The sequence below is a fragment of the Protopterus annectens genome, chromosome 13.part0 (genome assembly GCF_019279795.1).
Source record: "Protopterus annectens isolate FY-2018-M chromosome 13.part0, PAN1.0, whole genome shotgun sequence".
Classification (NCBI taxonomy): Eukaryota; Metazoa; Chordata; order Ceratodontiformes; family Protopteridae; genus Protopterus; species Protopterus annectens.
The window spans coordinates 574,857,609-574,881,496 of NC_056747.1; the positions used below are offsets into that span (position 1 = coordinate 574,857,609).

Genomic DNA, 23,888 nt, shown 5'->3' on the forward strand with positions numbered 1-23,888 from the left:
TTCATGTTTCTTAATCTTCCTGTCAAAATACTAGAAATGTGCTCTATATCATGCCTGCATCATTCTTAGGTAAGCCAATAGTACCTTGCTGGATAGTGATTACATATCATATTTTCAGTATAAATTCTGCTATCCAGAGTAAACTATAATATGCAGTACCAGTATTGGCACCAGTAGTAAAGGCAGAGAAGTTAAAAAAAAAAAAAAAATGTTTACGGAACATTAACAAGAAAACTGGGAGCAAGTCGAGTGTGCCAAAATGGCAAATGATTATAGCTCATAGATCGGTATGCATTATTATATATGAGAATGAGGCAAGATGTAATAAAAATGTGTCTGGCAATCTAATTTGTATTTTTATTAATTTAACCAGATAAACCAACTATGCACAAGCCTCTTTTCAGAGCCAGTCGAGGAGCGCTGCCTGGTTACAGAACACAGTAGGGAAATAGAGGCTGAGGGAATTCAAACTTTGTACTATAGGATGAAGATCTTTAGCAGCTCATGGTCTTAAGCCTCTGTTAAACTGTCAAATATTGCCTTTAGCTTGAGTTTCATTTTGGTTTTATAGGTCTAAATTGGTATAAAAGGAAACAGGGAGACAAGACTCTGAACTTAACTGTAAGGAATAAATGTTATTATACACATGGTATGATATTTCTATCCAAATATTGCAGTTTGATTTGACAGTAATAAAAAAAAATAAAAAAAATGTGAAGCTATTAAAATGATGCTTGACATTTACAGGGAAAGGGGACATATAAAATATGATAAGATCTATTCAGCCATTATGGAACTATCCCTTTCCATGCTTCTTTTTCCAGAATCCTGAGTATCTTATTCCTGTCTTTCCTACCACAGTATGAGGCAAGCACTTTATCATTTTGCTTTGTCTTTGCCTTCTCATTATAACTCCAGGTGATCATTGTTGTTTCCTTCCTTTCTTTTTTTGAATTGGCCAGTGATATCTGTTGCAGAGATTTACCATTATTCCTAATGTGTGACAAGCCAGAGGATAATCATGCTTCCTTTCAGGTACTTATCTCTTGGGTTTACAGTGTGCTGGCATCTGCTACTTTCCTTGTTTTGTACTGCTGAGAAGGGAGGTTGTCCACAGAGGGCTACATATGACTCCATATGTGTTAGGATGACAAGTGAGACATGCAGAGGCACGACTGGAAAGTTATGCTTTTGTTTCATTACCCCAGTATTCCACATTTTATTTAATAGGGATGTAATGCTGTGCCATAACGGGTCTTGCACAGAGCTATATTATCTGCTCTGTTCTATGTTAATAGCAGTTATCTTTTACTTTTAAAGTTCAGCTGCCTGCAGCTCATTTGCTTACAACTGAATACTCATCTGTGTAGTCAAGTGTGATAAAGTCGAATGTACAGACTGCAAATATACTTTCTCTAAAATACTGCTGCTGAGGTCACAGAAACTTATAGTAAGTGGTGTGAGGGGCAAAGCCCACCCCTAATAAACACCTTTAAACATGTTGCCAGTCATGAGTATTTCTTCTTTAATTGGGTTAGTGGTGGTGGAGCAGTTTGTGTTAGAGCTAATACATAAATCCGATAATAGCTGTTCACAGCAGCATTTTATTCTCCATTTGGTTTCCCAAAAGAATGCAACACCCCACTCATTACACCGTACCATTCTACATATTTACAACATCAGCAAGGCTTAGCAATTTATGAGTTATAATTAAGGTAAAAGGAGAAATAGGTACGCCGTTGAACTAAGGACTGGACATATTCATCTATGCTTTAAATTAAACAATGCCAGATGGGCAAATGAGAGCAAAATATTAAAGACATTGCTTCCAAAACTCAGTACTCTTCAACCCAGTTAATCGTTTAGCTTTTACTAACAGACTGCTTGCCTCACAGTGCAGCTGCTGCTCTGTAGTGGCAAGAAAGCTGGAGTTTTCAGTCTAGACCCGTGATCTCTTTTGTAGCTCATGTAAAAATAGTGTAGTGATACACTAACTGCAATCCTGCTGCGGATGCACAAAAGTGATGCAGTGACTATACAGGAAACACGGAGGTGAGTGCTGCCTGTTTGGTATCTACACTCCAGGAATATAAAGGTGAAAATGAAAGTAAATGCGAGGTTTTTTGAATCTCTCTCCTTCCCAGAACTGTTTTTCAATTTATATGTCTAATGAGATTTTTGAGGATTACATTTTAAGGGTCCTAAACATAATTTCAGTGACTGAGATTGCAAGATTTTCCATTTCTCATGAAATGCAGTAACACTGGAGATAAGTAGAAGGTATGGTATGTTGCAGGACAAATAAAATGCTCTTCTTTCAAAAAAAGTATACTATTTCAACTACATTCCTGGAAATTTCAAGAGAGTGAAGGACTTTGCTTTTGCAATATATGTTTAGCTTGCTAACTTTTCCAACAGTTTCCTTTTTCTGCAAATCATCACTTTCTCCCATTTCTGATAAGTAACTGTCTAGTGCCATGCTCTCTTCTACTTCTTACTAATATTGCAAATAGAATATTTGAAAGGATTTTCTTGTGAAAGAAAACTTTCAAAAGCCATGAAAACAAAACTTTGAAAGTCCATTTTTCTGTGGTGGCAACACCGGAACCCTGCTCTTTTGTCTTTAATATGATCAGTTCTAGGGCCAAAGTACCACAATAGTAAGGAAAAATACTCCGTTGCAGTTACCTATGCTGGCAAACTGGATCTTCAATCAACAGGTAACAATCCATTTCAAACAAGATAATGTCACAAAATTAACTGGCACGTGTTGGCATCACCTTGTGCAACATTAGTGCTTTGAAAAAGTCTTCCCTTCATGGCTAACATTATATGAAGTACTTTTTAACACAAGCCCCTCCCTTCTCATCTTCTCAGATATAAGGTATAGTCTTCCTTTTATCTTTATCTATATTACTTTAGATGTGTGTTTACCTTCATTGTATTTGAAGACTAATTACATTCTCTTTGTGCCTATCTGGATGCATGCCTACAGGAGTTAACAAGGTATAACAAGGTGTCTAAATCATACTTCACTCTTAAATACAATATAATTAATTTACCTCATTTTTTCTACTTTGTGTGTCTCCAATATCCAAACACATACTTAAGTCACTTCTACTACCTTGCCAGTCTGCTTGCCATTAGTTTTCAGAGTTTAGTACACTTGCATTTCTTTCTTGCATGGAGAACAGTAAAACTTCTGTCTTTAAGTTTCATTGGAAAGTCCTATATGTACAGTGCACCCTCACTTATATTTTCCCCTCCTGGGTCAATCCTTTCCACCCCACAAAAAAGATTGCTTGCCACTTACCCTCCATGACTGTAAGATCCAGTTCTGGTTTGATCCCAGGCAGAGTTCAAGGTGTAGTGTGGGACCATGTGCCCTCCTGTAATGCTCATAATGTCAAGGTCCATGAAGTATGTCAGCACTGGGTATATGAAAGTGAATTCCTCAGAAGGGCCTCCAGCTTGTCCTTTGATTGCTCTCTCCACTATCACACAAACACACACCTGTGTTCACTTCACTTATTTGGCATGTCTCTACTGTACAGGCCTCTGCTAGATGCTACTAAAAAGTGACAGAACCCAGAAAAAATACCATGTCCTCTCCAAATGTTCATCCCTCCAGTTTTCCAGCTCTCTTCCTATACTTATGTCACCTATGTTACAGCCCAGCTACATCACACAATGCTTGAATCTGATCCAGTGTTGCTCTGCCCTGATTGTATAGTTTTTTTTTTTGTTTTGCATGGAAAGTCAGTAGCTTTATAGTCCTTTAAATTATCCAGGATATCTGCAAATACCAGTCCCAGTGCCTAAAACATATATTCTATTAAGGTATTCTGTAAAAAAAAAAAAAAAAAAAAAAAGTTTGTCTTCTTCTAGCTCTGGTAGCAGATTCAGAAACCATTTCATAATTCAAGAATGAATATGAGGCATATATAAGGCAGTTTTGGGGGAGAAGAGGGAAATTATGCAAACCTTTGGGTGACTGAAACTAGTAAATTAGGTGAGACAAATGGAGTGAGGAATATGTTATCTGTCACATGTTCGATAACCAGAGTTTACAAGGGTTACCATCTAAAGAGACAATTTTACAGTTCATTTCACAATCTGGCGTGTGTAACATTTCTTACTGAGTCAAAGTAAATTTCATCTACTGCTTTCTTCTAGTCAGTGAATTAAATAAGTTAAACAAGCTAATTTGACATAGTTCCACCCTTTAATGAAGTCAGTGGGTCACGTAATCAGTAAATTTAAGACTGGTCATAATCCCCAGTTTTTAAAATTATTTTTAACATCTTCACTCATAATATCTGACCATTTGGCATACAGAGTCCTTCCTCATCCCTGGTACCACATTTATAATGTGGCAGTGGACACCCTACCACAGTCACCTGAGCTTACCTGCACTGGGAGCCAAATGGCAAATGCATATTCAGCAGTATCCAGCACCAATCATATGACCTTTAGTGTGTTTTTATGGGCATTGTTTTGTACACATTTTGCTCATACATGGTTCCCTTGTGACACAGTCATCTAGTGCAAAATCCAGACTGAGTATGATCAAAAATAGAATGCATATGTTTTTTTTTTACTTCACTAAGCCTTTAGTTCCTTTAAGAGGCCTATTGGTTTACAACAAGTATTATTAATTGCCCGCATTTTGTACTGATCTTGTTTATTAAATCTTTTTGTTTTGTTTTTTTTTTCCTTGATTTAGAGAACCTTGAAAGAATAATTGAAATTGCCAAACTCAGGGCTATGCAAAGGAAAGCAAGATTTGCAAAACTGAAAATTTGTGTCTACAAGGAGGAGATGCCCATCACACCCTATGAGTACCCCTTTTTTAACACGGTACGCTTTGAAAGGAGTGAGAGTGAGTCAAAGCTGTTTGAACATCACTGTGAGGTAGATGTGTCCTTTGGGCCATGGGACGCTGTGGCTGATGTTTATGACCTCCTGCACTGTATAGATACTGACTTAGCAACCAGAGGCATCACTGTGGAACACCAGTGCATTGGTGTGTGTGATAAGCATCTTATAAACCATTACTACTGTAAGCGGCCTATCTATGAATTCAAGATAACATGGTGGTGATAGGACCTAAATGGAGGGAATTCTGTAATCTGGCTCATCAACGCTACCTTTACAGAGTGAAACTTCACTCTGTGAGTTTTTTTCCTGATACAAATAACTGCTGAAAGATAGCAAAAGTATGGAATTAAGAGCTTTACCAGCAATATTTCAATGACAATTTTGCTGAGCAAAATAGAAGCTTTAAGTCATTCTTCCAGTGTTCAGTTTTGCAGACTGTTATGGCGATAAAACAGATTGTCTTCATTTGAATCATGACCAGCTGGCAAAGACTTTTTGTTTTCAGATTTTTCTCTTCAAACAGGTATTGACATAAAAAATGCACTCTAAGCATTCTTATCATATGGGTTATAAATGTCCTGCATGTTATAATCCCTTGTTCATTTTTCTACCTATACATTGTGTTGCGCATCAATGGTGCATATCCTGCCATGATTTACTTTCCATTTCCTGCTACATTATTATCTCTGTGAGGTTTGCAAAATGTGAAGAGTACCAGTATTGAAGGCTGTGGCTACCCTGATGGCATGATATATAAACTGGAAGAGCTGCCCAAGGACAATGGAGTTATAACACAGTTAAACCACAACACTTTTTTTAACTTTTGCAAATCTTTTATGTAAGGGCAGCAAATATTTCAGCCATATTTCCTGATTTCAGGAATGCACAAATGTGTATATTTGTAACTGTTGCATTCATAATGTTCATGGTCATAACTATGAACTGCATTTTGCACTATTTATAAAACAGAATATTATCAAACTAGGCTGGTCCTCACTACATATCGTATGTTACTGCTACTAGCTTTCAGTATGAACAATCAATTGCAGTCAAGCTTGGTATGCAGTACACATTTCAGCTGAGTTCTAGAAGGAAAACTCAGTCGTAGATTTAAACTTGGTATGTAGTACACATTTCAAGTTAACCTGCAGTAAAAATATTTTTAACGCAAACTTTAAATATGCAGTTTAACGGCACTTATTGACAGTCAGGGTACTCTATTTGGTGTTACGATACTTTACTGCAACAACAAAAAAAATTGCATTTTTCTTCATTGCACATCAGTTTTACGTATGTCTGATCAACATCTCTCATTTGTTAAGGGATGATCAAAGCCTTCCTAGAAAAACTGGAATGCAACCCAGAGCTCACAAATTAGCTCTGTACACTTAATATGTAAAGGAAAACAAAATGAAACAAAAAAGAAAACAAACTGACACAATCACAACATGCATATAGTTAATCATGGACAAATGACTTAACTCCTGTCAACACTTTATTACACTAATGCACATAGCATTACAAAAGCAAACCTAAGTGGTATGCTTCATGAACAAAACAACACACAACACCAGACACACAAACAAACCCACACTTTTCTCATTCAGCCCTGTGCCTCACTCCTTTTCATAGCAGCAACTAAATATGCTAACAGATTCATTCTAAACCTTAATGCAGTATATAACACCACTGAAGTAGCAGTCAGTATAATAAATATCTAAAACATGTTTAACTGCTACAAGCTATTAACCTATAATGCAACACAGAAAACAATGTTTGCATGGGGAGCTTGCCCACATTCCCTCCCAACCTGAGGACTTTGCCCCACACCATTTTACTTATATATACTAACGCCACACAACAGCGGCCAAAGAGTCATCTACATAACTGTGCTACAGCTGACCATAACAGGACTGAATATAGAACAGGTCAATAGTCTGTAGGTCAGAAGGGATGTGACAGCTTATGTACCCTTCAACAAACTGTGACTGCAACAAGTCAGACAGCACCCGATATATATATATATATATATATATATATATATATATATATATATATATATACACACACACACACACAGACACACACACACACACACACACACAGAGTGTGAGAGAGTGACACACACACACTGACAAGGATAAAGGATTGAAAAGGATGTGCTGCTAATGAAGAGGGCTGGGATAGTGATGGATGCTTCGGTAATGAGTGGACACAGAAGATAATATACTGGATTGTCCCTTCTTCCTGATCTCAAACTGTTAATAATTTTGAGACATTGGGGGCTGTGCTCCATCAGTAACTCTGTAAAGATAAACATATTTTAGATTTGCAAGCTACAGTTTCCCTTTGGACATGTTCACATCTGACAATGGCTGCTTAATTCTTAGTCATTTACAGAGGTATCTCTCAAAAAAAATGAGAAAGACTCCATGTTCAGACCTTTAGTCCAGGCTCCTTTTCCCTCTATAACTTAATAAGGACTTCTTAAGATAGAGTCCCTGCAATAGGCATTTTCTTTGCACTCTTGTCCTGCTTATTCAGTCCTTATGTGCTTAATGTCACTGTAAGGAGACAGTTGGTCTAATAAGCAGCTAAGTGCTTTATTTGTATTTTTAGCAATATATGTCCCTGGAGGTGTACGGAGTTTTATCTGACATTTCACCCACTGCTTGCCAGTTAACAGTTGTAACTCATGGCAATTCAGACCTTAGATTTCCCACTGAAGAAAGCAGCTGTCTGCACAAAGGTAAAAGGAATTCACCATGGAGAAGTCTAGGTACATATTTTACTGTCTCTTGTACCCCACTGCGCACTACCTCTGTGCACAATTCTGGGCAAAATTCAGCTTCATATAACTCTGAGTCTTATTTACAGGGAACCTATACAGCAGGGGAGTATTTGGAAACTGTGCTGTGGTGCTCCTTTTCTTGATAGCCCTTTAAATTTGAATTCCCCACACTTTTTAACCCTGCTTCCTTAGATTAATGCATTGTGCTCCTGTGCTTTAAGGGACACCCCTTGTCGTAAGAGCTCCATTTTTATATCCATTAATGCAGTTCAGATCTTTGAAAAGTTCACAAAGTCAATGTCTAAACAAAGTATAGACCTTCTAAATGTGCATTCAATTGTAAAAATATGAGCCAAGCCTAACTTAGGAGCTCCTGTTTCTGTCTGCATTGAACCACGACTTCAACAGCTATTGCAAGTGCCAGTGTGTTAACTTCATGAAAAGAGAGACTTCTGAGTCCTTCATCAATGCTCAGGTGCTTAGCAGTCATGGAGTAGGAAAGTGATGAGATCATCCAAGATGTCTACCTGACAATCCCATGGAGAAGGTAAGAAATTCAGAGATCAAGTCCAAGTCTTAGCCTGTGTGTGTTTCACATCCACTGGACATGCAGTGGCTTGTGATTCCTAGTTCATCTGAGCAATACCCTATAGTGAAAGGTCTTCATACAGTGCCTGATTCACAGATAGTCATGAAGTAGATCAAAGCCTATTTCCCACTGCACCCACTCTTTGCAGCATGAATCAGGTATGGCTACTGCAGTACCTTTTATAAATTAACAGCTTGCTGTAAGAGGAGTGGGTTCTAGATTCTCAAGATTATGTTTCTGGGGCTAACATGAGGGGCTCAGGACAGCAACTCTCTTTGCATGCCCTGTTGGCTTTTCATCAGTAAGAGTTAAAGCAGTCACTATGTTACTGGGCTTGTTTATTTGGTGCTGGGACTGCAATCTTCCTTGTTTCCATACTGGGTCTTGTCAACATTTACACTGCATGAAGGAAAGTGGCTTTGTGAAAAACTATCATTCTGCAGTTTGCTTCCAGCAGTAGATCTGTCACAGGTTCTAGTCTCAAGTTCTGTTCTAGTCATTGGAGACTCCATCCTGAGACACAGTGATGTCCTTCTCACCAGGCTGAGTAAGGAGAAAGTTATGGTCAGTTGCTTATCAGGGGCTAGGATCCACCACATTACCCATGTACTCAGATCATTGGACCACAATTACCAATATGACTCAGTCATAGTCCATGTGGGAGTAAAATGACCTGAGATGTACCGCCTTAGACTATATGAAGAGAGACATCATGGAGCTCTTGGAATATGTGTCTCAGGCTGGTTATAAGCTTAGCATTGAGCAGTATTTTACTTTCTCCAAGAATGATGCCACAATAAGAACAAAAGATAATTAACTTGTTTTAGTTTCTGGCGTCATTCTAAGGGGGTGGAATATTTGTTAACATGGAAGGAGATGGTCAACAGACCACATTGCTTTGCCAGGGATGGTCTGCACCTCTCCCCTCTAAACTTTTGAATATTAGCTAAAACATTGTCTTCCCCATAGTACCTTTTTTAGGCAATGCCAAAATGAAAGTACTTCTGACAAAAAAATCTAAAGCTGTTATTGCCCAGTGCTAGAAGTCTAAACAAAAAACTCCACTCCCTAGAGGCTCTCTTTACCATAGAGAACGTTGATGTCTGTGTGGTCACTGAGACATGGTTTAAAGCCGTGGAGAGCACACCAACAGTGAGTGCAAGATTATAATGCCTTCCACACATTTAGGCCAGCTACTTCATAGGCAGGGACTAAAGGTGGAGGTGTCTCTATTTACATGAAAAATAAATATACTTCAAGGCTGGTCAAACAGGACAATGCACTTGAGCTGCTCCATGTTCAAATTACCATAGGTAAAATCCTGTACCACTTCCTTGCAAGCTATAGGTCCCCCTCTATGACCCAGAAAACCCATACCATGTATTTAAACTTATTAGAAACACTGACCATCCAAACCATATTCATGGGTGACTTTAATTACCCCACTATTAACTGGTAATCCTATATGACACCAAACGTACATGCACAGAGATTCCTGGATTTTGTAAACACAAACTCCCTGCACCAGATAGTCAATACACCAGCCATACTGGATGTGGTCCTCACTAATATGGGAGACTGCTGCACACCTGCTATTGTACTGCCTTCTCTGGTAAGGTCAGACCACAAAATGGTCTTTGAAGTAAAAATAAAACCTGGAACCCCAGCTAAACCTGGAATATTCAGGAACTATTACATAGCTAACCTCCTGCTATTAAGTGAGAACCTGGCAAAATTTCAAGCCCCCATAAACCCCGAGAACACTTCTGCCTATGCAGAACTGTTCACAGAAACCCTGTAAAAGCATGTTAATAGCCGTATAAAGGCAGCTGTACCCACCAGGAAGAAGTACAGAACTAACTCAAAAAACAAGCCACCCCAATGGAATCAAAAAATCATTCGGCTGTATAACAGGAGGAAGAAAATCATGGCAAAAATTAGGAGGTGCAGCACCTAGCAGGATAAAAGCATTCTCATCAAACTAACAAACAACTTGTGGGACAAATAAAGTCTACCAATGCCAAATTTGAGGCAAGTTTGGCCTCCCAGGCCAAGGACAACCACAAAGCATTCTTTAGCTATGTTTGCAACCTTCAAGGCAATCCACAATTGTGTGCAGAGCTCATTGTAAATGGAGCCACCTATACTGAGCCAGAAGATATAGCAAACCTCCTGGCTGATAAATTCAGCTCCAACTTTACTCCTCTCTCCTCCTCAACTTTCCCTCAGGAAATATCATCAAATGTAACTCCCCCTACTATCACTAGAGAACAGGTCCTTAATGCTCTCTCTGAGACCAAGAAAACTGCATCAGTGGTCCCAGACAATATCACAGGATGCCTTCTATATAGCACGAAACATGACCTATCAGGGCCTCTGGAATTACCACTTAACTGTAGCCTGCAAACAGGCTTCATGCCTCATGAATGGAGAAAGGCACAAGTCATCCCTCTGCACAAATGTGGGCCATCTACAGATCCTGGAAACTACAGATCCATAAGTCTCACTAGTCTTATATGTAAAGCCATGGAAAGAATTATCATGGAGCTGATCAATAGATATATAATAAATGTCCAGACACTGGAACCAAACCAGATTGGTTTTGTCAAGGGCAGATCATGCCTACTTAACCCAGTGGACTTCTTTGAGAAGGTCACCAAGGCAATGGATGAGGGCAAAATTGTTCACACTCCCTAACTTGACCTGGTCAAGGCATTTGACACAATACCCCACTCAGGCATTGTTGAAAAACTCAAGAGGTTAGGTACAAACCTGTATGCCACCTGGTAGATAGCCAACTGGTTCACAGACGGGACCCAGGAAGTTAGAATTGGGGAGTCCACCTCTACAAAGAGGCCAGTCACAAGTGGAGTCCCTCAGGATCAGTCCTTAGACCACTCCTTTTTGACATTTACTTCTCAGAAGTCAAGGCCAATGTCAGTGGTCTCTGGCTGATTAAATTTGCAGATAATGCAAATTAGGAGCTGTCATTGAATCTCACACTGACACAAATATTCTCCAGGAGGGGATGACACATACAAACAACTGGTGTCAGAGCCATGTACTAAAACTAAATGCCAAGAAATACATAATAGTATCCTTTGGGAAGTCATCCATCCCTGGTAACTATCATATTGACAACACGCCCCTTAGAGTTGACCCAGTAGTCAGATTTATGGACACACCTAGATAGTAATCTAACCTTTGATCAACATGTGTCTATAGTGGTGAAGAAGTCATTCTATGTTGCACAACTTATAAACAAAGGTATGGCATCTAAGTCCAAGGAAGTCATTGTTCCACTGTATTCGGCATTCATCAGACCTATCATTAAGTACAGTGCCCCCTTTGGTATGTACCTAACCAGGCATATCCAACAATTGGAACGTCCACAGAGGTTCCTCACTAAGAGAATACAAGACGTAAGTAATACAGCCTATGCATACCACCTCAAGGACCTATCCCTGTATTCTGTCTCCTACTGAGGGGAGATCTATGCCTAGCATACAGGGCATTGTCAGACCCCACTCTGAATGACCTCCTTAATATCCACAAAACAAGCAGCACCAGAATTATCCGTTCTAAAGAATTAAACCTTGCCTGTGATATAAATAGGACCTGGTGGAGAGATAGGTATGTATCCCAGAGACTACCCCTTCTATGGAACAGGCTCCCCATCCATGTGAAGCAGAGTTCCTTCCTAACCCAGTTCAAGTGCAATTTGGACAATTGGATGGGAAACCAGAAATTCATCCCTGGTTTGGAACCTATGTATCTAATGGACACAGGTAACATGTAAATGGTTCATCTCCCAGTCCCATGCTTACACTTGTCAAGGGTATCAGAACTTGTCAGACATTTGGGATGCATGGCTAGGCTTAAAATGCCGTTGTGGTCATTAGCCTAGTAAACACCTATGAACCTATGAACAAGCTTCTAATGCCCATTGTCACTTTTTAGCATACCTCAAATGCACTCATGATACATTACAAAAGTGTCACTCACCCATGTCATATATGCTACTCTCCAATGCCACCACTGAGGAAGTATTTCAGACCCTGATCTCTGAGTGCTAACTGCTAGCTGCCAGAAATCATTTTACCTCCTGACTCTTTAGAAGGAGCTTTATTAAATGTTAAATAGTAACCGTGTTTAGAATGCTTTCTGAAGGTAGAGTATTCTGGAAATAGACCTATTCACTTTATGAAAGACTGTAATCCTACCCAGGTTGCTGTCTGTCCAGCAGGGTAAGGGATGTGAGTTCTGGATGTTTCCTCAGGGAATAAGGGATAGTTACTGTATGCATTTCTGTCTAATCACTGTATGCTGATAAAAGGCCTTGAAACTCAAAGAAAATCTGCAAGAGAGGGCACACACAAGATGTAACTATGTGATTCATCCCCTCCAGTGAGACCTTTCAAAGATCAGCTGATATGGTGAGAACTCAAAATATTTGTGAAGCGTCCAACTCTCTCCACCCAGGCATCTCATATACTAGTCCAGTTGCAACAGTAGCAGAGGCTTTTACATAGTACATTGTCCTAGCATATTTTTAAAATACTCTTCAGCTGAATATCACCTGCCCAGAAGACACTTCACCAAAAAAAACACCATGCCCTGCAGAAAGAGTTTGTTTGTGGCAGAACCCCCCCCCCCCTGCACTCTACATGGAGCAGCTAGCCTTTTGTCCCATTACTTTTAAGTAAACAACACTGAAGTTAACCACCTCTTGAAAAAAAAACAAAGCATATTTTACATTAACTAAATGAAACTTTTCTAGGCTGTTCTGAGGGAATCTCTATGTCCTCAGCAAATTATATGGTTCTCCAGGCCCCACTCTGTCTCAGAATTTTTTCCTGACATAAAAGAAAAATGCTTCTTTAAGCTGTATGTGCAGTTTTAATATATTGTTAAACACAACCAAATGGAGTCTCCTTAAGGAAATTAATGAGTGCTTTCATTCAAATAGAATTATACTTATTCAGAATAATTTGCCGTACAACAACTCCACAATAAGTAATATAAAAAGAAAACACCACCTCTAATTAATCAAAAATACATAAAAAATTAAAATGTAGTTAAACCTTTATAAATCTGGAATACACAAATACAAATAAGAAAACATTCCCTAAAGGTGCCAATAATATCATTGTCATACATAATGACTTCATTGTAAATGCCACTGGAAAAGATGCAATTCCCCTTAACAAAATGCTACAGCACTTCAACCTAGTACAATTAATATACTGACCCACTTGGCTTTATCTAAAACCTGATACCAGTGCCACTCTTGACCTACATATACCCTTTGCTCTTAAAGTCTCCCATGTTCACTAAGTGGCCATTTACCAGTACAATCCACTTAGTCTTTCTGTACACATACAAACACTCCTGAGATAGTTAGTGAAAGAGTCTCCCCAACTGCTGAACTACCACAACTTAATGAGTTTTTTTTTCAGAATTCTTCTTATCTAAACTCACCCCAGTACAGGATACATTATTTTCTCTTTGTAAAAGAATGTTTGGGACACAGATCTGCTCATTGCTTAATAGTGAAATTAGGGACAAAATGAGATCAAGGGACAATACCTGGAAATCTTGGAAAAGAGATTCATTTAATAATTATATATATCTAAACTTTCTAAATCGATGAAAATAAGCTACAATAGCCACCATTTCAGCCAAAGCCACATACCCTAGGAGAAAAAAACGGAAGCTAACCAGTCTCAACCTTATCTGTTCTGGAAAGATACAAAACAAACAGCAGCCACATTATACAACTCCCCATCAGCCAGTAAGGAATCACCCCTCACAAACAACTCTTTGCCAGTGAGTATGTACACTATCTTCAGTCCACCATAAATGACATAACAGCTTTCCTCCGTAACACCAAACCACATCCATACAGGATGATCCATCCTCTGCTACATTTTATCATTTAGCCGCCTATATAGCAACTTATCACTTCTCCCAAATTACAGTCAATCAGACTAACTCCTTACAATTCTGGTGCTCAATTCTCCTAACTTCATTTTTCTTAAAGTTTGCAGCTGAAAAAAATTGCAAAACCCATTATTTATATCTTCAACCAGCATCTGTCCCTTCACATTCAAACACGCATACATATCGCCACTTGCACCAATCACTAATCCTATAGATCTGAAGGATTATAGAGCCATTTCTATTTTGTGCCATCTAACAAAGATATTTGAAAAGTATTTATACAAACAACTGCTAAAGCATATGAACAGACATGGCTTCCATGGTTCAATGTTAGACACTCCGCATGGCTTCCATAATGCTTTTAGTGCTTTTACAGTCCTTTTCATGGCTACAGATACCATTTACTGTAACACAAATGAAGGGCACATCTCAGCAGGTCTCCTTATAGATATGACCAGGGCATTTGAAACAGTTATCACATACTTAATAAACCTAAAGGTCTAAACTTTAAAGAAAAACTGCATTCTCTGCTTCCAGAGTTGCCTTCAAAATAGATCCCTCCAGGTATATTACAACTCCCTCTCCTCTGTGGGCATATTCAACAAAGGAGTACCTCGGGGATCAATAATGTTGATACTACTCTTCTGTGTGGCTCACAAGGCACCGATCTATCCTTATCTCCACCATGTTTCAAAACTGAAATAAGAGAAAGAGCTTTCTCCGGACTGGGACCTGCAACATGGAACCATCTCCCTCCCAAAATCCAAAAATCAAACAAAAAAAAAACTATTAAAAACTTCAGGGGCACTCTTAAAGATCATATAATTTCTAAATCTACCTGCAACTGCTACTGGGACAATGGTTACTAATGTATTGTCTTGCCTATCTACAAACTCTTTGCTTAATCTTTATTGTAGTATGTTATAAATATTACTGTGCATCTGTACATAACCAAATACATTTATAGTTAAATGTTCTTGTTTGTTGCATATGTGAGATGTACTGTAGGATTTAAGCCATGCATTATATTAGTGGTAAATTGTATTTCATTCAGCCCAGGGCATGACTGAAAAGGGTCAACAGATCAACTCACTCACCTAGTAAACAAATAACAATATATAAAATATAAATATATCTAGGCCATTTCTTAATAAAAATGTAAACTCCGTTTTACTATGCCATGACCCAAATAAGCTTATCGAATTCCTCAGCAGCATCACAGTAGGGACAGCGTGCAAATGGACCCACCCCTTCGTATGCTCATTGGTGCTTCCATTTTAAAATCTATGGGCAGATTCCCATATAATCTGTATGCTAATTTATGAAGGATTTTAATAAAAGCTGGGACAGCAATACTGGAAATGATATGGAGCAAAATGCTTTACAGTGCTTGGTAGGTTCAACATGGAATAGTGCAAAATGTCAGTATAAAATATTGGCAAAAATAAATACATTTGGTGAACTTAGGCTCTAATTCTAGGAAGGCTTCTAAAACCATTTCATGAATTTTTGCTAATGTGCTATGATATCTTAGATTATGGTAAACTTAATATTTTGCAAAAAGACTGGAAATGTACTTCCAAAAAAACATGGACAGCTTATAAAAAAAAAAAGAACAGTTAAAAGGTGGAAAAAAGCCAATGGACTCAAAAAGTAAATTTTTGTCAGTCCAGGTGGAGATTTTTTGTCTGTGGTACAAACATCTCTTTTAGAGGTTGACACATTCTTTTTGTTACTTTTTAAAGTATATTGTCACACTCTGCAACTTACCTTTTAACACCAGTCTACATGGCGCCAATTAACATTTTTGCCTGTTACAGCATTAACTTTAAGAAACAGTTGTTAAATTAATTTTCACTGTGCTGATGCCACTGAAAGTTAACAATAATTTTTAACCTTGGTGACATCAACTCAGTGAAAACCTGAAATGCATTCATAGGCTTTAATTGATGTATTTTACACAGGCCCAGAAACATGTCCATTAAAGTCTAAGGGAGAGCCCCAAGTTGATGTTACCAAGAGAGATTATATATTTATCTGGGCCGGGGATTGAATAAAAAGTTAACAAAGCTTTTTATTAAAAGTACAGTCCAAATAAATATGATGTAACTAGGGCAAAATATACTGTGGTCATTAACTTACAGTTTGCAATACACTTTAACACAATGTCACGAAACGTATGGTGAGAAATTGAGACAAAAATGCTGAAAGCTGTCTAAGTCAAAGGACTGTCTTTAATTTTATGACTACATCCTAATGCAGTTTCCAGTATTTTGACTTTAACTAGAAATATATAACATGGCCTTTATTTCAATCCACCTTGGTGTTACAGTGAAATATTTAGCATTGGCATCTGATTATTCCTTAAAATATCTTGCCAAATTTGTTTGTTTTTTTTTTTTTTGCTTCACAGGAAGTGGTATACAAAGAGTTGAACAGCATTTTTTGTCCCATTGGTAAACTTTTTCTAAATCTGCTTTTCTTAGAACAAATTTCTAAAAATACTGATTTTCCCAGGAAATGCCACTGATGATGAAAAGTAAACTTTAACCTCAGTAACATCAACCTAGGGGAAAGAGTGAGGTGCATTCATAGATGTTAATGGATGCACTACATATATGTTCAAAGCCAGATATATTAAAGACTGTGGATGCACCTGATGTTATGCCTAAGGCGATATCACTCTGGGATGCACAAAATTTATTTGGGCTATGGCTGAATAAAAAGTTTATGACGCTTTTTATTAAAAAAAAAGTTAAAATAAATAAGGAATGAAAGGAATACAAATACATCCTGGCACTTAACTCAGTGGGTCCAATTCCAAAAACGTGCTCACAGTGCAAGTGACCACTTACACTGAAAGCAGGCTGTGAGCAGGTATTTTGGAATCTGGTCCCTGTAGTAAGCCTGCTCATAGATAGGCTTCACAATGAAGTAAGTTACTTACATAAAGAGCAAGACTTTCGGCATCGGGACAGGCTTACACTGAGAGCAACTCTTTTGGAATCTGACCAACTAGATGCAGTGATGCTGCTATGAATAGGGACAAAACAATTTTAATTTATTTTATCTTGTCTATTTCCTTGTACAGAATAATTTTGACCAAATAAAAAAATAGACTTGACATTACAATACAGTGTGCATTTGTACTGCTAACTATAATAATTATATTAATTATTTTTAATGTTTTAAATATTCTGCAGAATATTACAAAGAGCTATTGATAAAATAAGATAGCGTATAATGCTCCAGCTTTGTATCTGACAGCCTCCATGTGCATATTGAGTGTCTGAGCAAATCATTTAACTACTCTAATACTCTCTGGTTACCTGGAAAGGTATTTAAGCCATATGGTCTTTATGTAAATAAATATAGAAGAAGGACTATGTTGTGATGATAAATCATAATGGGAAACATTATTCTGAATGTCTTAAGTATAGATATTTAACATGAACCTCTAACCTATTGTTTTATTTTTTATTACAGATGCTCTTACTATAGCTAGCGCTCCTGTCTGTTAGCAACAGGGAATAAAGTCATGTGCACCTGATAACTAATCCTAATGTAGAATTAGCAGACAAGATCTTCAGCTTGAAACCCAGCATTTGCTGAGAATTACAAACTGTAATAATATCCAAATAAAATCCAGTGACATGATGTCTGAAGACAGTAATGAAACATGACAGTCAACAAAAAGAAGCTTTTCAGCACTACCAGAAGAACTTCCTTCCTACTGCTGAAACTTCAAAATGTACTTAGCACTTAGGTTAATTTAAATTAATGTGGTCTGTCAAATACACCCATGCATTATGTATGTACATTTATTTGGCACGCACAAGTAATTTGTAACATCTCATATCTTTAGCACACCACATGTATGATGTGAGAAAACATATTTGAAGCAGAAATCTATGTATATCATGCAATATAACATGATGTTTGTACATTAGATCTCATCTTTACTTAAAATTTTGTGTTCTTCAGTTTTTCCTAGGTTTTTGTGAATTTAATTCATTAAGTTTCAGTATTGGATGACAGAGCAATAGAGGCAAACATGTATTTTTTTCTTCTTTTGTAATAATAACTTATGACTTACAGTCTTAAATGTATGCCTTAGGTATACACTTTCAAGAACCATCAGCTATTCAAAGGCCCAACTACTGTAATATTTTATTAACTTGCTTGTTTACACCTTCTGTCATAAATGGAAGAAAATGCACCTTGGAGGTCTGTATTAGTGTTTCATTGTCATTATTAGGATTTGTTATAATAATTAATATATAAATAAAACTCATTTGGAAACATTGTCAGAAACAGTTCTGTTTTATGTAAACCAGCATAACAGCTGCTTAGGAAAACATTTTATTGAAAGCACTATTCTGAAGTGAAATTTATGTTGTGTTGTTGTCTTTTGGCTTTTCCCAGTTAGGGGTTGCCACAGCGGAACTCCGGCCTGCTAATGATTGGCAGTAGATTTTCATGAACGCCGAGGTGCCAGCTCGACGTTCAACCTTCAATGAAGGCACGCCAATTTACGCATGCCTTTTGAATGCCCACCCAACCGCGGGGAGGACATGCAGACTCCACACAGAAGGCACTTGAAGTGAAATTTATGTAACTTGTTTTTATGCATGGGTAAACATTGCTGCACCCAGCTCGCTCCTAACTATAGTTACATTTGAGGCCCATACCTTTCAATTGCACAGATTTTCACAGGATGTCCAGATTTTTGCCTCATCTTTTTAGTCCATTTTTCATAAAATTGTGGTTTTCCAACAAATAATTGGCAAATTTTTGAAGATTTAATTCAGAAAATAATGACATTTGATTTTTCAGACTTCATACCCTTCAGAAAATTCATGCTATTGCAAAACCTGTTATTCTATCTACTTTCTATGTTTGTAAGAGCAATATTTAAAAAGTGACCCCATTTTTGGGGCCTTTGTCCCCCCCCCATTATGACTTTGTCCAGATTTCTTACTCTAAGAGGTTGAGAGGTATGTTGTGGCCACTGCATCTTAGAAAAAAATAACATTTCGTAGTGACATTCAGTTACTTTAAGCAGGTGTTGCTCAAATATTTTTTGTGGGTACAGCCATTCTAATCTGAATTTGTGGGTGCATATGTAAACTTGTTTGATGTAGAATACCATTGACATCATAAATGTAACTACTGTGATGTTACTTTACTTTGGAAGAAATTTCTGTTTTGTAGGACCATTGAGTATCACTTAGAACAAGTGTCACTGAAATATTTTGTATGCACAATTGTCTTAATCTACATTCCTCTCTCTCTCTCTCTCTCTTTATATATATATATATATATATATATATATATATATATATATATATATATAAAATTGTTCAATGTAGAATATTAATCACATCAAATCATAAAGATAAGCAAATAAGTACACTGTTTTTCAAATAACTGTAGTCACTTTATTACTAAATGCTAATAGGATGAGATTAGAACTACAGAGATGTCTTCCACCTTCATCCATAATCATCGGCTACTTTAATCCCTGAAACAATTCTGTAGTGCAAAGGGATATGCTTTCATAGATAACAGGAAGTGAGTACACCTTTTACAACTGTAGAAGGTGTTCAGCAAACATAGCGGATACAAGACAGATTAGTCACTTTCATTTTAATACCCATTTGTTCATTTATGAAAGTGAGGTGGGTCCTCTCTTTTTTTAACCTTCTGGCTCCTTTGATTATGGCTTCCTACACAGGAGACAGATGAAATGGTTTACTGAAAGGCAGACTGGAGGGAAAGTGAGTTTAGCATTTCTCCACAAGCATTATATTTTTCCACCCTGTATAAGTACTAAAAGCCATTCTTTAATACAATTTTTCTGGCGCCATGCAGCCTAGCACTGTCCTCCTCTGGTGTCATTGCTCACTCATCCATGGATCCCCTAATTGTTCTTTACTGAATGCACCAGACATAACTCTTTCCCAGTGGGCCTCCAACGTCTCTCAAATTTTACAAGAGTAACTCTCTGCTAGTCTTGTGGAGCAAAGACCTGAGACAGCATGGCCCAACACGTGATAGGACATGGGGAACAGTGTGCCCAGTGACATAGGCAGAGGTAGAACATTGTCTGCAGGGTGAATGTAGTTGGTGGTTATAGTCACACAATGAACAATGCTGTTGAGTTGTCTTGGATATGCCTGATTGTGCATATTAACTGCAGACAGAAACTGATGCTGTGTGGCAGGCCACTGACGGGGCACCACAACATACACATCTCTTGAACACTGAAGCCTCCTTTTCTTCTTGAGTCAAGGCAGTAGTATTCATGCCAAAGGTTAGTAAATTTTGCACTGGCATGTTATTAGTTGTATTTAAGTACTAGGATAGTCTTGCAGTTTGTCTTGCAAATGTGCTCCATGATGCAAGATTTTTACGCATTTCTTGTTGCAGCTGTTTGTGGATATATTGGATGGTGTGACCACTATCCACTCCACTGCATACCCGAGAGTGTGACACACAGGTTTCTGTACAGCCGTCTATATCCAACCTACATAACAACATGACAAATACTCAGTGAGTTTCAGGTACTTTCTAGGTATTGTTCCACCTATCTGATGTCACATCTGATGCCTCTTATATAGGTTGCTATTACACCTCATCAGTCATTCCTGAGCAACCTATACCTATGTTATAATTCTCAAATAGATATAAAAGCTCTTGAAAAGTCAGTACAATACACAAAAAAAGACAAATATTAGCACAGCATTTGCATACCAAGTAGCATATAAATTCTCCCACTTCTGTAGGATTGTGAAATACTATGACTCAGAAACACAGGTTTAAAACTAAGAGTGGCAAAATTACACAAAAATCTAAGCATATTTCCATGTCTTTATTATGTGAAGACAATACAACAGAAAACATGTTGTATAATATGCATTTGGTCTTGTGGAGTTGTATCAGGTTCTGTGATTAGTTATAGCTTCTGCAGAAAAAAACATCTTCCTTCTTTGTATTCTGATGCAGTTTATGTTAGCCTCTGTGAATATGAGTAACTTCTTCAGTCACACATCTGCAACTTTTTTAGTAAAAAAAATGAGGGCTAGACCCAGCACCAGTTTCTGAGTGACAGTGTTGGCTGCCTTAACTTTTAAAAGAGTAACCTGTTGATCCCACACATTAAGTGCTCTAACTAATCCAGTCCCCCTGTCATTTATACTATATCATCTATCATATTTTCATAGACTACTCTGTTTACTAGTCACTTCATTTTGCTAAAGCTATTAAAAACCTTCATGAAATTCAAATAACCAGCATCATCTAATGTAATGTAGCTCCTCTGTATCTTGGAAACAATAAACAGAAGAGAGAGATTGTGTGAGTGACTGATACAACTATTATATATATAATAGTGAGCAAGAGATAATGGAATAGACTGTCAAAAATGCAAACTGCTATTAACATAAATCCAATGGTTAATTCAGAACCACAACAACCTGAAAACAATTTAGTGAGCTAAATTTAAAATAGAAGCTTTAGAGCAATAGATCGTAAGCTACGTTTGGCTTTTCGGCATAGTTTGGAGACTGCTTGTGTCTGTTTTATTAGAACGGGGTCAAAAATCAACATTTAATCTGTAAGATTTAAACAGATGGCAGTGCCATGTGGTATCCTGTACTAATTAAAAGAAATGTTCCTTAATTTGTTAAACAGAAATCTTTCACTTCCTTTACAAACTGTCTATTTACTTTATGGACTGGTGATTTTAGATTTTGAGCAAGGAGGTCACCAAAGTCACTGACAGTACAAAAGTAAGCATTTTGCAAAGAAATTGGTGACTTTAAATGTATTTTAAGCAAAAAATGATGACATTTGAGTGTATGTTCATAGGTTCATAGGTATATAACTATAAACACATCATGTATGTCATTGTCCTTCATTATGCCTTCCTTTTTTAGTGTGTGACTTCATTTCATCGACTAAAAGTTGAAAGGTGTGCTTGTACCCACTGAGCGCCAAGATAGACTCCAGCTTAAAAAAAATAATGAATAAATCACATCCACTTTCAACACAAGAGAAAAACACAGCATCATCTTGTCAGCAAAAATAAATAGTTTTCAAGCTATACATATTTAATAAGAGATGCACTCCAGCACTCCAAGTGGCAGATAACTCCTCCAGTCAGATTCTTAAAATGTAACATATAGCACAAATATATGAATGGCATAAGAGAAAGAAACATAAATGGAACATCATGCTATACATGGGCAGAAACGCATAACCTTAAAACCAGATTAAATGTTTATAACATTGCTGTGCACTAAATGGAGGCCATCATTATTAGCAAATGGCAAGTGTACCATGCAGACTCCAGTCTAAACATGGTACCTTATAATAAGAATTAGAAGACATGCAACCAGGGCTTGTGCTGCAAACTTCTTCAGGCACTTGCACTTTCCAGAAATAAAAGTATACTGGGTAAATATTTTTTGAAGTTCAGCAGGCATACAGCCACCAGTCACAATCCATAACTCTGAAATCCCCCACAAGGGTTCCTGACTTTCTGCCTCTGGAAGTGGGAAAGTCAAGAACTCTTGTATGGGATTTACAAGGTCTGGATTATAATCCCTTTCAGGTGAAAGTTGTAGTCCAAGTTCAAATTTATTGAAGTCCTGAAGCAAGCAAGTTTATAATTAAAGAAGAATGTGTAGTGCAAGAATTAAATATAAAAATGATCAAATGAATAAAAATATAAATAGCAGAAATAAAAGAAAATGCAGTAAATGAATGAAAACAGAAGCAGGTTAAAAGCAATTATTGGTCTGACTGGATTAGATAAGGTTAAATGCCATGTGTAAAGACTCCAAAATAAAACATGCACCAGCTAGAGACTGATCACAGGTGTGAGTAAAAAACAATTATGTTTTGACCCCTCACTGCCTATCTTGATCTGGTACTATTGTGTAAAGACAAACTACATTGCAGCTCAGACATTTAGCGAGTATACTCATCTCTGTTTCATGATAGAACATCAGGTCTGTTGATGCTATCTACTTCATTGCCACTGGTAACTATGGAACAAATTTATTTACAACAAAGACATAATATTCAAGAAAAATGGAGAAACTTCATTTTCTTACCTGACCCCACAGTAGTAAGCATTTACGTATTCCACTCCTCTAATCATATGATCACTCCTATAATTGTTTTATTCTAATATTAGTTAGCTTGAACTCTGCTTAATGTGGCTATAGTTTAATTAAGCAATAACCTACGGATGGGTGTGGGTAATGCTGGATTTACCCACGGTTGGTGTGGTTTGGTTATGAGGGCGAAGCCTGAGTGACAAAACAAAGCCAAATGTGGGTAAATCCAGCATTGCCCACACCCAGCCGTGGGTTATTGCTATTATACAATGACATTATTTAAGAAAAAAATACTTTTCTTAAATAATGTCATTGTATAATGACTCCATGCTACCCTTCCGCAGGTATCCTGGGACATTTCTGATGTACTGTGCATGCGTAAGGGTCGTGTTCCCATGCTTACACAGTACATCAGTGCTGTGCAGATGTATTATTTATTTATTTATTGCATTTGTTTACCGGGAAAGTCCACTGGGCCTAGGTGAGCCCATTTTCAGTGAAGGCCCGGGGAGAAAGGCTCCACATAAAAGTCACATTACAGAAATACAAATATCAA

At 37.5% G+C, this 23,888-nt stretch overlaps 1 protein-coding gene across 4 annotated transcripts in view; it reads left to right on the forward strand.

Moving 5' to 3' along the window:
- KCTD7 (potassium channel tetramerization domain containing 7) overlaps positions 1-18,514 on the forward strand; it is a 102,049-nt gene extending 83,535 nt beyond the window's left edge. For 2 of the 4 annotated variants that reach the window (XR_006362575.1, XR_006362576.1), the window contains exons 4-5: positions 4,727-5,404; positions 17,691-18,514. Coding sequence is in view for 2 of the 4 variants with exons in the window: in XM_044054235.1 (XP_043910170.1) it covers positions 4,727-4,860; positions 17,691-17,705 (149 nt within the window). In the remaining 2 variants the exon portion in view is untranslated. The remainder of the gene's footprint in view (positions 1-4,726; positions 5,405-17,690) is intronic. The other 2 variants (XM_044054235.1, XM_044054236.1) reach the window with 2 other exon arrangements.
- Positions 18,515-23,888: the final 5,374 nt, after the last annotated feature.